The 16,162-nt window shown below is 37.3% G+C and overlaps 1 protein-coding gene across 1 annotated transcript; it reads left to right on the plus strand.

The window, feature by feature from the left end:
* The first annotated feature begins 6,348 nt into the window (after positions 1–6,348).
* Positions 6,349–14,036, plus strand: LOC18421727 (receptor protein kinase TMK1). The gene is made up of 2 exons (XM_006826532.4): positions 6,349–8,939; positions 13,096–14,036. The coding sequence occupies exons 1-2, from the start codon at positions 6,575–6,577 to the stop codon at positions 13,617–13,619; spliced, it is 2,889 nt and encodes a 962-aa protein (XP_006826595.2). The 5' UTR covers positions 6,349–6,574; the 3' UTR covers positions 13,620–14,036.
* The last annotated feature ends 2,126 nt before the right edge of the window (positions 14,037–16,162 follow it).

The raw sequence follows: 16,162 nt of genomic DNA on the forward strand, positions 1-16,162 counted from the left end.
GTTCCAAGCCCCAAAAAGGTCCGGACACAGCTTTGGGAAAATGTGACCATGTTGGTTACAAGGCCTACCAATTTATACGGCAATGGAAGAAACCCTAATTTCTTTCCCAAAATGGAAGAAACCCTAATTTCTTTCCCAAAAACTTAGGCTGAGATCTCGCTAATTTATTGGTTTTACAACTAAAAAAAGATACAAAAAACAAAGCAAAAGAAAATTTTGGGGGCAATTGATGTAACTGATTTAAAAAACGTCGAGTCGGTATAAAATCACCCTGGTCCGACCTGGTAATCAGTCACTCATGCTGATTCTATCAATATAAAGGAAATCATTTGGGTCTAGAAGAGAACAGGCAATTTGCTACATCAAAACATCATAGTAAAAATACCAGTTAGCTACAATAAAAAACACCGATCACCCATCTGGACCAGTTTTTAGCTGATTGACTATTTTTGCATATCTTTTTTCACCAGTTCATTATTTTTTCTGCACAGTAAAACGGTCATTCAAACTGCCAATTCACCGATCCAGCCCGATCTTTACGATGCCCGATCCAAGACACCAATCCGTTCCTTAAATCACTTGATCTAACTATCCTCTTGGAAAGGAAATCGGAGCAAGGGAAAGTCTCAGGATGTTTTCCCAAAAGTTCGATGTGAATACATGACCTAGTGTTATATAGGTGCGTTCGGCCTTGCGCACAAATAATAATAATAATAATCATAAAGCCTCACCTCAAAATCCCACTAGAAATGCAATTTGAGTGATGGAAATTATCATCACAATAACACCTTACTTTTGAAATATTTTTTCTTATTTTGCATTTTTATACATAATTGTCAAGGTGGAGATGATCAATCCGCCGGATTTGCAATGTTCAATGAAATTTGAGGTGTGGCTTCAATTCTTAGGTTAAGGACTAAGCCTTCCGCAACATTTTACTTCCTTTATTGCTTAAATTTTTTTTTTTTTTCTTTGTATGTTTACATTTTACTTCTTTTATTACTCAAAACATATTTGTTTTTTTTTTTGTATGTCTAGTCATTGTGCTAACGCGCATCTGTTTTCTGATTTACATTCATTAATTTATTTTTTCCCAACAAATTACTGCTCGAAAGTAAGAAGCAACGGCTAGTACGAAAGTCGCAACACATTAGAGCAACCATTTTTTTGCTCGTCTTCACTGGCTAAAATGCCTACGTGTGCTAGTTTTCTTCGCATAACCTGGTTGATTTTAAGGGAAAAGTCCCGACTATACGTTTCAAATAAGAGTATTGATTGAAATTTTCAATTTTACTTCTCCCATGAAATTTTAAAAATTTTAAAAACAAGTTTGTGTTTTTTATAGGTTCTAGCATTGGGAATAGGGTAGGCTCTTGTTGGAGCATGTTTTCCAGGTCAAGTCCGTGACTTTGGAATTGGATTACAGGTTTTCTACATTTTGAATACTGGGGTCTTCTATTGGGTCATAAGTTTCTTCATTACATTTTCATTTTATTTGGTTTTTTCAACCTTATCACATCAAAAGTAATATCGTGATAGTAATGTGGATATCAATATTAATAGGGTGCGGTTTCTATAAAGTTGCAACCTTAAACAATCCAATTAAGGTGCACTTCCAAATTTTATTATAATACGTAATTTTGTTGTAAAATTTTTTTAGGATTATCTTAAAATCTATTTTCATATCTAATTAGAAAATTTTAAACTCCAAAAATAGTTAAAATCATGGAGATCTATAAACATATGAAAATATTGAAAACGGACAGTCTAGATAATGTGTTGCAAGATGCACTATTTCTGAGACTCAAAAACTTTTGTTTTTTATATTCATACATCTCGATGTTGAGATGATCAAATAGAGGGTTTTTCAACATTAAAACAACTTTTCCGATAGATTTTTGAGGTGCATCTGTAATGCTACATTTTAAGATTGCAACCTTATATAAACTTTTGCCATATTAATATTGATTTATGTCTCGAGCTTTCCTCAAACTAGATATCGGATCATGGATTAGATATGGTGTGTTGAGAAGTGACCCCTCAATGTGGATTGAAAACGCCCAGAGTCATCCTAGCATAGCAAGGATCTAAAACCTTGAGAAGACAGCTATGAGACCTAAGTTCCAGATCTTGCCGAACCTAACGCGAATATGGCCGAGTCAATCAGAACTAGAACCAACTTGCGAGTTCTGGAGGGCTTCTAACTAATTGGGGGCAAAACTGTTCATCAACCTGCATTGTCCTAGCAGTGATTTGGGCGTTTCTCATTGGAGCTCGAGTAAGTTTTTGGGTGTGTTTGCTTCAATTTCTCATATATTCAAATCATTCTAATAGTATTATTTCAGTTATTGATTTGTTGTCACATTTTGTTATGATTGTACTCTTGTGTTATGATTGTACTCTTGTGTTATGATTGTAATCTTGTTTGAGGAATTATTTTTCTCTCTTTTTTTTTTTGCAAAATAGAAGGAAATATACGGAGGCGATACCTCTCACTAAATCAAAATATTCTGAAATAGGGAGTGAGCGATGCTGGAGTACATTATAATGGTTCTATATACCAATGAGAAATATTTGAGAAGTCAGACTCTCCATAATATTTGAACTAACCCGCAACAAGAGGATCCTCGAGGAAACAATCGGTCTAGATAGGGAATAAAGACCGGGGGTCGATGAGATTCAATAGGAGGGACAAAAAAGGCGGACAAAATGATGAAGCCTCTGATGATGATGAAGAAGAAGAAGATAGTGATGATAGCTCCGGGTGATGAGCAAGATAGGGGCTGGCGTAGAATTATTAGAATGAATGGCCAGCCAATCTGCACAAGCATTTAGGTTTCACTAAAAATATATTTAGAATGATTTTGACATTCTATGAAATGTATATTGACTATAGTCAGATGTTTGCTATTAAAGTACCCCTCTTTCTCATGTGTGTATCACTATATCTCTAATATTTTATTTTGTGGACTCTAGCAAACTATGTATTTGTTGTTGACTCTCTATCTCTGAAACTATACGATTCTACAATTATATATGTGATGTCGAACTTCTTAATTTTTAGGGAAAATTACATAAATATCCGTTTTAGTTTTCATTATTATCGAGATATAGGATAATTTTCGTTATAACTGATATGTCCATGTTTTGGACTTCAAAACAATTTTTTTAAAAAAAAAAACAAAACTTTCCATTTTAGGTTTTTCAAGAACCGAAAATGCTGCGTATTCCCTCTTCTCTTCTTCTTTTTTTTGGTAATAAAAGAGATGACACTTTCGTCATTGTTTTGCTAATAAAAGAGATGACACTTTCTATTGCCCAAGAGCTCTAAAAAACATTCGCACCAGGAATCAAATGCTAAAACCCAACAAAAGGATTCTTGAAGATCAAAACAAACAATTGAAGTACATAATGCATCAGATTGATGGTGGCGAGGAAGAGGAGAAGACTCTTTATATGCATGCACCTTGGACTTAATGTTTTAATTGGTTAACAAAGAACATGCTTGTTTATGTTTTTGGGAGGTTTTGGGTAATGAAAAGTGGCATCTCTTTTATTAGCAAAAAAAAAAGAGAGAGATATAATACGCAGAGTACCCACAAGAAAAAGAAAAATTTTCGCTTCTTGAAAAATTGAAATTTTAAAATTTTTTGGTTTTTCAAAAATCAAAATTCACTTGATATCGGTTTTTGAAAAACCAAAAATGGTTCGTTTTGTTTTTTTTAAAAAAAATTATTATGAAGTCCAAAAAACAGACATATCAATAATAACGGAAAGTATTTGGTATTTTAGTAATAACGAAAACTAAAATGGATATTTACATAATTTTCCCTAATCTTTAATCTAAAAATCAAACTTGAAAATTAATAAGTCATTTTAATTTATATAAAAAAAAATGAATGTTACCTTACAATATCATCGAGAGGACGCCAAACATATTGAATATCATATTTTCTCCATATGAAAATCAAAATTAGATTATTTTATATATTTTTTTGCTAGTCTTCTAAAAATTTTTATGATTTTTTTTTTTTTTTTAAGTTTTTTTAACTTTTTAGGAAATTTTTCATTTGATATTTATATTTGGATGATGTTTGGCAAGTCAACTTGAAACTCACTGTCTACTCACATCAGTAGCAGTTGGATCCCAGATAAGTCCATGGTTCAAAGGAAAAAAAGCTGTCTATTCACCTCATAAGTAGTTGGATCCCATAGTAAGTCTATGGTTTAAAGGAAAAAAATTATATACGTTTGTAACCATAAAATGTAAAATTAAAGATGCGTCTCAAAAATCCATCATAAAAGGTTGTTTGGATGTTGGAAAACCTTCTAATTGACCATCTCGACATCAATATCTATGAATATAAAAAGGAATAAAAGATTTCGAGTCCATGAAATAGTATATATTACGACATATTATCTGGACCGTCCATTTTCAAAATTTTCATGTGTTTATAAATCTACTTGATTTGAACAATTTGTATCGTTTAAAATTTTATAATTAAAGGTGAAAATAGATTCTCAAACCATCCTAAAAAAAATTTATATCAAAATTATATTTATGATAAAATTTAGAAGTACGCCTTAATTGGATTGTTTAAAGTTGCAATCCTATGCAAACCACACCCCAGTTTAAAATATCATATGAGATTGAGGCTTAATCTAAGTGGCGCAAAGTGCACACACTTGTTTTTGGCTAAGTTTTGCACCGTCTGATGAAATCGGATGGCATACCGTCTGATAAAATCGGACGGCATATGAATGTGAATGCATTTTGTGTTATCCATTTCTATTGGATGACATAAAAAGCATTTTGACGGTAGAAAAGCGTAAACCCACCCCATTTAATGAAGGTGAAAAACCAGAGAAAATAAAAACATGAAATTTTGTAAGTCAAAAGATTATCACTTCATCAAATTAATTTGTGATATGACCTCCACACTTGAGCAACTAACTTGAAGAAAATAAATTTAAAAGTTCCTCTACATTTTCCAAAAATATTAGGATGGGTTTCTATGGGTCAGCCAACTTATATGTACAAATGCGGCCTCCCTCTAAAATCCATTTTAAAGGTGGATTTTTAATCTAATTGTTTATAGATTCGTTATCTAGGCCAAGATGATTATGAATAAGAAAAAAAAATTTAAAATTAAATAAATAATTTTTCGGTATTTTTTTGTGCATTGTTCACATGTTAGTGTTATAAGCGGTGCACTTTACTCGACATACATCTTTATGACGGACGTTAGTGCCCCCCTAACTCGCATAACAATTTTCCAAAATAGTAAGGTCTTAAGAATGAACAGAGACTCAAACCTTTTATAGATCAAAATTGAATTTCCACTAGCCTGCACAGTCACGAAGGTCCATCTTAAAGATGAACAGCCACAACTAGAGATTTCTATCCAATGGATAGGAAAATATTATAATAAAAATATTTTAAATTTTTATTTTATTATATTTTATTTTTTGTATTCATCATCGATCGTGATTTGGGTCCAAAATCGATACAAATAATGGATATTCAAGGGAGCCCGCGTGAAAATGGTATGAGTCAGGGGACTCATGAAAATCAGGTCCATTTCCATTACTTAAAAGTCCTGTTCTGGTTGAGTACCAAATTGCATATCCATGAATCTTGATAAGCACTTCTTTTTCGGAGGGAGTATATTCACAGAGGGCTCCGGCGAGAGCACTCTACATGAACGTTTTTGTAATTCCAATTGGTTTTTCTAGGAAAGGCAATAGAAAGGAAAGTGACAGGTTGAATATTTAATCCCCCAAATAATCATGAATCATCCTTAATTACCTGCTAAATTTAGCCCAGAAAAGCAGCAAACGAGAGGCCACGGCGCCAAACTTAGCGGGCTCCTCCTCTAATCTTGTCCAATAGCGTGGGCCCCATCCATGTGCCCTCGCTCTTTCGCCACCCTGTACTCTCTTCTTTCTCTCTCCCCCTCTCTATCTCTCTCCTCTTTCTCTCTCTACCCAAATATCTCACCTCTCTTCTGTCTCCCAAACTTTCTATTTTTCTCTCTCTAAAACTTTCTCTCTCTCATCACCAACCCAAGTTGTCAACCTCTCTACTCTCTTATCTCCATCCCCCCTCTCTTGCGCATGCGGCCAGCCCGCAAACGCCGGCTTGGCAATATGTATATTTTGTAAATATAATTTGAATTTAATTTTTAAAAAATATATAATTTTTAACATGGAGATTGAATAAATAAATAAAATTTGAAAATTAGAAATAATAATTATATAAGTACAATTTTTTTTTTAAATGATGTACGTCCATCTTTAAGAGGGATGCTTTATACTTCTTGACCGCGTATTGTAGGAAGGCGGTCCAGCCCGCATGAAACATTTGTTCACTTTCGGTTCTCCTTCTCTCTCCTCTCTAAGCCAACCTCTCTCCTCTTTCTATTTCTCTCTCTATCTTACACTCTGTTCTTTCTCTCTCTAAAAAACTTCTCTCTCTTACTAACCTAAAACCACTTTTGGCACTCCACTCGTACTATGTGACAAGTCCTCTCTCCATTTCTCTCTTCTTCTGCTGTGTCTCTCTCTCTCCGAGATGAAGAAGAGAGAGCAGAATGGCGGTGTTGCTCTGAAACAAGCGGTTTTGGGGCAAAAGGCGACGGTTTTTGCGCTCCTGATAGTGGCTTTAGGGTTTTCAGAAGCCCAGACTGATCCCAACGATGCTAGTGTTATGCAGAAGCTCGCCATTAGCATCAATGCTGGAAAGACCCTTGGTTGGACCTCTGATACTGATCCATGTTCATGGAAGCAGGTTTATTGTTCGCAAAGTAGGATTGAATCCATCCAAATAGGGCACCAAAGTCTTCAAGGAACTTTACCGGATGATCTCAACAAGCTTTCGTCTCTGGTTAGGCTCGAGCTCATGTCAAACCAGCTTTCGGGGCCGTTGCCTACTCTAAAAGGTCTTAGTTCTTTGAGCATCCTGATTATTGAAAGGAATAATTTCAGTTCAATACCAGGTGATTTCTTCTCTGGTTTAATAGCATTGACAGCTGTTAGTTTAGACAATAACCCATTTTCTCCATGGCGAATACCGGAGAGTTTGAAGGAATTGATCAGTCTGGTAAACTTCTCTGCAAATACGGTTAACTTATATGGAGAAATACCTGATATCTTCTCAGCCTTGCCAAGCCTAAATACATTGGCCTTGGCTTATAACAATCTCTATGGAAACTTGCCTCAGAGTTTTTCAGGATCTCCTGTGAGGTTCTTATGGCTCAACAATCAAAATCAAAATCAACAGGTGTCAAAGCTTAATGGCTCTATTTCAGTGATTCAGAACATGACTGGCTTGGTTCAAGTTTGGTTACATTCAAACCATTTCTCCGGTCCATTGCCTGATTTCTCTGGACTCACTTCTTTGGAGGAGCTGAGGCTTCGAGATAACGAATTTACAGGCCTTGTTCCCAAATCTCTTACGAATCTTAAATCTCTACAAAACATTTCTTTAACCAATAACCATTTTCAGGGGCCTCTGCCTCAGTTTCTTCCTTCCATTGTTTCAGTCGATATGGTCGCTCAAACAAATAGCTTCTGCTTAGATGTTCCTGGGGATTGTGATCCTCGAGTGAATAGCTTGCTATCAATAGCTGAACCATTGGGTTACCCTGACAATTTTGCCACTAATTGGAAAGGAAATGATCCTTGTAATCAATGGAATTATGTTACTTGCAGTTCTCAAGGTAACATAACCATACTCAATTTCCAGGGCTTGAATTTAACAGGAACCATTTCTCCTGACTTTTCGAGGTTCGAGTCTTTGCAGAGGCTCTTGCTTGGGCGCAATAACCTCCATGGAACCATCCCACCTGAGCTCACCAAGCTCTCGAAGCTAATAGTGCTTAATGTGTCAGACAACTCACTTTCAGGAAAGATCCCAGATTTTGGACAGAATGTTAATTTGATAAAGGATGGAAACCCAGATCTTGGTAAGGATGGAAATCATGGTGGTGGCGGCTCTGAACCTGCGGCTCCATCACCAGAAAATGGCAAGCCAAGCCCTAAAACCATCGGGGAAGTGTCAAAGTCTAGTAACGTGGTGACGATCGTAGGGGTTGTTATAGGGGTTTTAGTTGGGGTTTTTGTGGTTGGTGGGTTAGGGTTCTTTTGCTATAGAAGGAGGCAACATAAGTTTAGGCGAGTCCGCAGCCCTAGAGCATTGGAACCTCACTCAATTGTGGTGCACCCAACCCACTCAGGGTCAGGTTCTGAGTTCCAAAAAGTGACAATATTGGGTTCAAGCCCTGGAACCATGGAGCTAAGCCCTGGTTCAATGGCTCATGCCCATCACGGCTTTGTTCAAATGGTCGATGATAGGGTTCCAACTATAGGAATACAAACTCTTCGAAAAATTACGAAGAATTTTGATAAAGAGAACGAATTGGGCCGTGGGGGTTTTGGTACTGTGTATAAGGGAGAACTGGAAGATGGGACTATGATGGCGGTGAAGAGAATGGCGGGCGGAGTTATTGGAGATACGGGGTTAACTGAGTATGAAGCTGAGATTGCTAGTCTTTCGAAGCTTCGACATCGAAATTTGGTGACTTTGATGTATTATTGTTGGGAGGGGTCAGAGAGGGCCTTAGTTTATGAGTATATGGCACAAGGGGCACTGAGTGATCATTTGTTTAAGTGGAAAGAGAGAGAGTGGAAGCCAATGGATTGGGAAAGGCGAGTGAGAGTGGCTCTAGATGTAGCGAGAGGGGTCGAGTATCTGCACAGTCTTGCAAGGGAGAAATTCATACACAGGGATTTGAAGAGTTCGAATGTTTTGCTTGCAGAGGATATGACAGCGAAGGTTGGGGACTTTGGGCTGGTGAGGCTGGCCCCCCAGGGGGGGGTCTCGATCCAAGTGACCAAGATGGCTGGAACATTCGGGTACCTCGCACCTGAGTACACAAGTGAGGTTTTCTTTTCTCTTTCTGATGTTTTGCATTAATTATGGAATTTTGTGGGTTTTTTATCTTCTTCTTGTTGCACGCACACTTCATTCCTAGTTATTTCTTGAAGGGGTGAGCCAAATTCAAACCACTGCCTCAACGTGGAAGAAGAGCCTTTCCAACTGACCTAACGTTCAGAATCTGAGCTCTCAATTCCAGTTAAAATAATATGAGTTGCCTTTCGAGGAATGAGGTGCAACAGGGCTGTGGCATTGTGTCCTTGGAGGCACTGAGCAACACAAATAGATTGGAAAGTTGTGGAAACGAAAGGATTAAAAAAAAAATGCCAGAATTTTAACAATTAAAAAGAGAAATTTTAAAATGTTTAGAAACCCCAGAACACTAAGAGGATAATTTTGGTTAACCCATAAGGAGCTATGCTTCAACGGAATGTAAATTTCCCAAATTCTATGCGATCAATTGACCTTTAGTTGTTCGTTTCTAGGTACAACAGGATAGAATAATTTGGTTCCTTTTGTAAGAGAAGGCATTGGAATGATCCTTGTGTTATGATGGATTGCTTGCATCATGTGGAGAATATCGCCAAGACCAGAAGCTTATATTGTTGTATTTTAGGTTTATACAATTATGTGTTGCTTGTACTGTAATGGAGACTACGACCTAGAGTTGATGCTTGTGTTCAGATTGATAACTGGAGGAAATAATTGCCAACAGATATTTGGGGAAAAATGAAAATCATTTTAACATGAAGATTGTGAGCGGCCCATATAAAATTTGGATAATGATGAACCGTTGCTAACCATTTCATCTAGTTTTTAACACATTCCTTGGCCAATATTTGCTCTGTTATTTCTTCTTTCCATCTTCTCTATGCTGTCCAAAATCTGAAAAAGAGAAGTTTGAGATCCTCCATGAGTTATTCTCCTTTTGTATTGAACCATTCAGCATTAGTAGATTACCCTTTTGTTTCAATAGGCGATAAGATGAGGGAAAGTATACTTGGTGGGCTGGCCATGCGTAGCATAGGCTTATTATAGCACCGATTAAAAAGTACAATTTGGTTCAAATGGAAGGCTCTAAAAGGGCAAGGACCCAAAAAGACATGGATGGAAGTAGTGAGAAAAGATATAGTGACCTATGGTCTTATTGAGAGTATGGCCCTTGATAGAGGAGAATGACAGAATACGAGTCGTGTAGCAAACCCCAAATAGTTAGGATAAGGTTCGGATGATGATGATGATGAGTAGATCACCCTTCTCTGACAATTGACAAAAAGAGTTCTCATCGCTACATATATTCTTAGGGCATACTGTGTCCTTGGCTTACAGCTTAGTCACCCTTTCCCACAAGCTTTTTGGCAGGTTCACCTCTCTGTTTCCTGCAATTAACAAATTATTGCTAATAACCAAAGACTACCCTGTCCTTTTTATGGGATTATTGTTATCTTGTTATAACAACAAATGAGAATTTGATCTAAAGTCTAAACTGTGTTAGTTCTTGCTTGTTTTTCCTCACGAGATTAAGGCATTCTGCGAAATAGGGGATTCCCTTATCCTTCTCCTGAAATCCTCCTATATATTAATATCAAATCTGCTGTACATACCTTTCATAAAGATCTTTTTTTTGTAATGCACTGTGATCTTCCTTGAAGACAAGGTGTTTTACACTGCATCTTATTAAAAGATTTTTGGTTTGGTTGCACAGCTCTAATGCATTTGCCATTGATTTTTTTTATTTTAACTATTCCTTGGAGTACACAACCTTTTGTTACCGGGGTCTCCCAACTTGGTGGTGATCTTGGCAATTGCACACTCCTGGAGCTAGACTTTGGGTGGATCCCCCATACGCAGAAACACAATCCCAGTCCTTTGGGGATCAATCAATATAAATCATATTCATGTTGGATTGTTCTGTTACAAGGTAGCAATTCTTAAATAAACATCCATTAGAAAAAGAAAGTAATTACGTTGCAAAATCATGTTCTATATATTTTTTTCAAAGAGAAAAGAGATGCTCTAACCAGATTGGTGTCGGACATTTAGAATTTATCCTGTGGTACTGAAAAGTTGGTATCTAGCTCTCCTACAGGTTAGGATCGAGGTCCCTAAAAATTTAGGCTGTATGCACAATGATCCCAAACAGAGGGAGCTTCTATCCTGTCAGGATCCCATGCTCCCAATCCTCATCCCGCTTCTGCTCCCGCTTCCAATCTTGCTCTTGATCCTAACAACTATGACACAACTTGCCTACGACATTGTTATTATCATTCCCTTGTGATTTTGTGGTTGCATCAATGTTTGCAACCTACAAAATCCAAAGGCTCCAATGATAAAAAGGGAAAGGCAATCAACACCTTATGATTCTTCTTGAAAGACCAGCTGCTTCCACAAATTCTACAACAATGTTGGTCATATTTGTCATTTGAGCTCATACAGATTCAGTTATATAAATTCCTAAATGTCCTTCATGAATATGAAGAAAAAATTATGAGGACTATTAAGACATTTTCCAAATATTGCTTAAATGTTTGTTTCCATGTTAATACTCCGTTAGAGCTTCATAAGGTTTTTTAATGGATTCAGCACATGAGGATCAGCAAATTTCAATGTGCAATGCATGTTTTGGACTACTTCATTCACTTGGCATGGCCAAGGTTTCAAAAGACGCTAGGCGGCTGGCTTGGCGCCGAACACCTAGCACCTAGAAAAAATCTCTTCAATAGTCCATAGTCAAGCTAGAAAGCACGGCAATAGTTTATTCAACTCTCCATATTCCATAATCAAGCTAGAAAGCATGGCAATAGTATTCAAATCTCTTCAATATCACCCAAAAAAAAATCCCAACAATGAGAGGTACGTTTATGGATGTTTCTTGCAATCTAAAGTTTATTTCGATTCACAGAGATCTCAAAATCAATAGATTTGGGGCTTAGATTCCAATATTTTTTCGACTTTGGAGGTTTAAAATATCTCCAAAGGCATCTTAAGAAATAAATGTGATTTAAAAATGATTCAAAGTGTCCCTCAAGGGCACTTTATTCACAAAAAGGGCGCAAGCCCTGGGCACCCGCCCAGGCCTCTAGGTATTGGCGTCCAATGAGGGCCGCCCAGGCCTGGATGTACACCTTGGGGTCCGCCTGGAGCCTAGGCACCGGGTGAACCAGTTTTTGGAACACTGGGCATGGCAGATAGTAAATGCATACAACAGCATACATGCCAATAGCTTTTACTTCTGTTTGGTCAAGAATTGCTAGCAAAGAGTATCATTTTCACATGTAATATGTGTGGCTGTTTTGTTTCCTTTATGTGCCTAATTATCCTGAAGTGATAAGTGATTTGTTTAGGCCCCTTTTTTCCAAAAGTTCACCAAAACACTAGCACGCACAAACGATACCTGATCCCTTGGAACTTGCCTGCAAATGCCCAGTTCTTGATAAGCTTGCTGTCTGATATTCAAAACTCAAAATGGCCCCATACAAAATTGAATATTGGTCAAGTGAACATCTCTTCACCCCTTTTGTTTTTAAATAGAAATCTTGTGAATCCCGTCATTTCAGAATTTGGATGGGAATCACATGGACTTCTTCCCTTGTGATTGTGGGACATTTTTAAGGCAGGAAGTGGACCATATTTTGTACCAATAATATAATGGACCATGGAAGACAATATAGTCTCACCATTCAATGAAATGATGGACATCGATGGAAAAAGAGTGAGCCTTGGATCCTGTTATGTTGGTTCTGAATATCTCTGTTACCAATCACTATTTCATTGGATGGTGATGACCCCCAATAGAATATAGTCCATTAGATTAAAGCATATTTCCCTTCAAGGGAAAGCATACTATGATCTGAATGCTCATGGTAACATCTTATGGTATTAATATGGTCATAAAGGTCATCACAGTCCCATCAACCAGTTGGACGATGGTGGAGTGAGAATGGGTCCCACCAAACATGTCATTAATTCTATGTTATGTGCCGCTCACCCTCCATCTCCATCTAATCGATTCATTAGATGGTGCCAACCCTAACAACCATATCACTATAGATCGTAGTTTACCTTCCCTTCCGTGATTTATCAGAGCACTCAAATAACTGTTTAACTCAATAATAATAACAAATCACTAACCATTTTTATCTCTACTGTTGTGACAGTGAATCCTCGTGTCTCAGTCAAGGTAGATGTGTACAGCTATGGCGTCATCCTCATGGAGCTAATAACTGGCCGAAAAGCGTTAGAAGAGAATCAGACTGAAGAGTGCGTGGTGCTTTCTTCCTGGTTTCGCCGCATCCTCCCAACCAATGGTGGCCTCCAAGCACTTATTGACCCATCTCTTGATCCCCCCTCTGAGGAGACTCTAGAGAGCATTTCACGAGTCGCCGAACTTTCATTCCAATGCACAATGCGAGACCCAACTCAAAGGCCCGATATGGGCTATGTGGTTGGTGTTTTGTCATCTCTTGTTAATGTTTGGAAGCCACAAGATGAGGCTGACCCTGAAGAGTATTATGGGGTTGATCTTGACTTGCCTTTACCTGAGGCTGTAAAGAGATGGCAAGCCTCAAGTGATTCACAAGCAACGGGGGCCTTTGGCTTTGCTTCTGAGGATACAGGTTCGAGCATACCAACTAAGCCTACTGGGTTTGCTGAGTCCTTCGCTTCAGCTGATGGTCGATGAATGTGGAGAAATTGAAATACATGGGTGGAGTTTGGACATTTCAAATTCAGCTCTTTTGATGGAAATGTTGGTGTTGGGGGATCTCTCTTGAAATAGGAAGAGTGTGAAGATTGTGGGGATTTTGGTTTCTATAGAGCAGTTGGTGGTCATGTAAATGTCGGTCTAGTCACTTATCTAAACTGGGAAAGGTGTTTTGAATTGTTGGAAATACCCTTTTACTGCTAGTGTCCGAGTCCTTTGTTTGAGAGATGTGCGCTCTCTCTTGCTGAGGACTGGGACCCAAGGTCTCGGGTGGATAGGCTTTACTCTTGGTTTTTTATTCCTCTTTTCGGTTTTTCTTTTTCTTAAATTATGTTTCATGTTTCTTTTAGTGTGTGTTTTTACTAAATGGAAATAGAATTATGGAAAGATTTCATCTTTAGCTTTGTAGAGCCGTAAGGCTTATTTCATCGTGTTGAATGTTGTCCCCATGCTTACATTAAAAATGATCTAGACATGGGGAACTTGAAAGGGCCACATAGGTCCACAAGTTTTAGCAAATTTTCTATAAAATGTATAGCATAGATCATTTCTACAAAAAAAAAAACACTCAGGGATCGATGGACCAAGGGAAATCTACCCTGGGGTGATAACTGGGCCAGTGCACCTTGTGGCCTGGCCCAAGTTTGGAGACACCACCCTCAGGTGGGTTTTGCTGGTCAAGTCTGGGTCCACTTGACTTGGACCTGGTCCTGCCAAGACCTAACCAGTCAGTTTTAGGTTCAACCTCCTAGTCATGTTGGACCCAAACTATTTACCTGCTTTGCATCTACCCTTACATCTCTTGTAATGGATTTTGGAGATTAATTGTAGCTCACAATGATATTCACTTGGGCATGGATTATCAGAAAATGATATTTACTTGGGTGTGGCTAGTTTACACCTTACGTAAATAAGAATGGATGGTGCATGTACCACTGCATGATATGCTTTCCTATTTTCTCATGTGGAAGTGGTTTCAAGTTTCAACTGGCCAGCGCCATTTCATAAGCTTCCGCCATTGATTCTCATAATGAATGGCGGAGTTGAACCACTCCTCGCTTGGGAAATGGAGTCGTCCCCTCCATGGTTCATCTTCACCATCCGTACTTGCGAATGGATGGAGTCAACAAGTAGTATCAGGACAGGAACAATATACTACATTTGTTGTATACAATCCCAAAACGCAATGGTACACTGCAATCAAGTAGGGCATTTAAAGAAGGGAAAAGTTTACATAGAGCCGAAGCTCTAAACAATCAAATTTGAGCCTACCTCAAAAATTTCATTAAAAGAGGTTGTTTTGATGCCCAATGATCCTCAAATTGATCATCTCGACATCAAGATGCATATGCATGAGAAAAAAATAGATTTCAAGTTTTGGAAATAGGGTATTTTGTAACGCATTTTTGGACCGTAAATTTTCAAGATTTTCAAATTTTCATAGATATATCAATCTACACTATTTTTGAAGCTTTAAAGTTTTATAAATAAAAATAAAAATATATTTTAATGCTATCACAAAGATTTCCAGTATTGGAACCACATTTCTCAACACTATTTGAAGGTAGGCTCTAATTTGATTGTTTAGAGCCTAGGCTCCATACATACCCATGAGGAGAATACAAAATATCAGTTGACAAAAACCCTCCATATTTACTCCATATTCACTTTACGGATGGGGTTTCTATAAGGTTGCAACCTTAAACAATCCAATTAAAGAGCACCTCTAAATTTTATCATGTAATTTTGGCATAAAGAATTCTTAGGATTATTTGAAAATCTATTTTCATATCTAATTATAAAATTTTAAACTAAAAAAATGTTTAAAATCAGGTAGATCTAGAAATATATGAAAATCTTGAAAATGGACGGTCTAGATAATGTGTTGCAAGATGCACTATTTCTAGAACTCAAAATCTTTCTTTTTCTTTCCTATTCATATATCTCAATATCGAGATGATTAATTAGAGGGTTTTTCAACATTAAAACAATATTTTCCAATGGATTCTTGAGGTGCATCTTTAAGTCCACATTTTAAGGTTGCAAACTTATATAAACTGTTTCCATTTTTCTTAAGAGCATCTTTTGATTGGAAGAGAGTTAAATGTGAGATTGTCCTTTGAAGGTTTTGAAAAGTTGTGTTATTATTTGAACAGTCCATCTTTTTCAACATTTGTTACGCGTGAAAAAATTACCTTGGGTGATTAAGTATAGAAGTATTTTCGCACCAACTAGACGTTATTTACCCAAAAAAAAACTGGATGCCACTTGGTTTAAAAAATTCACTAGGACTAATTGGTGTGAAAATACGTCCATACCCCATCACATTAGGTAGTTTTTGTATGTAAAAGCAATGGATAGTATAAAAGACCAAGACGAGATAATTTAAGGCCGTCCTTTATGGTCTAAGATTTCTCATCACTAGAAATCTGGGCACCCACTCTATGGTGGAGGGAGACTCGCTAAATGTGGTGAGATGGTATAGAAAATAGCAGCATATCCCATGAGAGTTTTGTTCAATA

Source organism: Amborella trichopoda, chromosome 4 (assembly GCF_054954075.1).
Source record: "Amborella trichopoda isolate Santa Cruz 75 chromosome 4, AtrichopodaSantaCruz75HAP2 v2.0, whole genome shotgun sequence".
In the NCBI taxonomy this organism is placed as follows: domain Eukaryota; kingdom Viridiplantae; phylum Streptophyta; class Magnoliopsida; order Amborellales; family Amborellaceae; genus Amborella; species Amborella trichopoda.

Bases quoted from the DNA above. Each gene is read 5' to 3' on its own strand.
- LOC18421727 (XM_006826532.4), top strand. From the start codon at position 6,575: ATGAAGAAGAGAGAGCAGAATGGCGGTGTTGCTCTGAAACAAGCGGTT. The intron at 8,940-13,095 runs GTGAGGTTTTCT...CTGTTGTGACAG, and splicing joins CCTCGCACCTGAGTACACAA to TGAATCCTCGTGTCTCAGTC.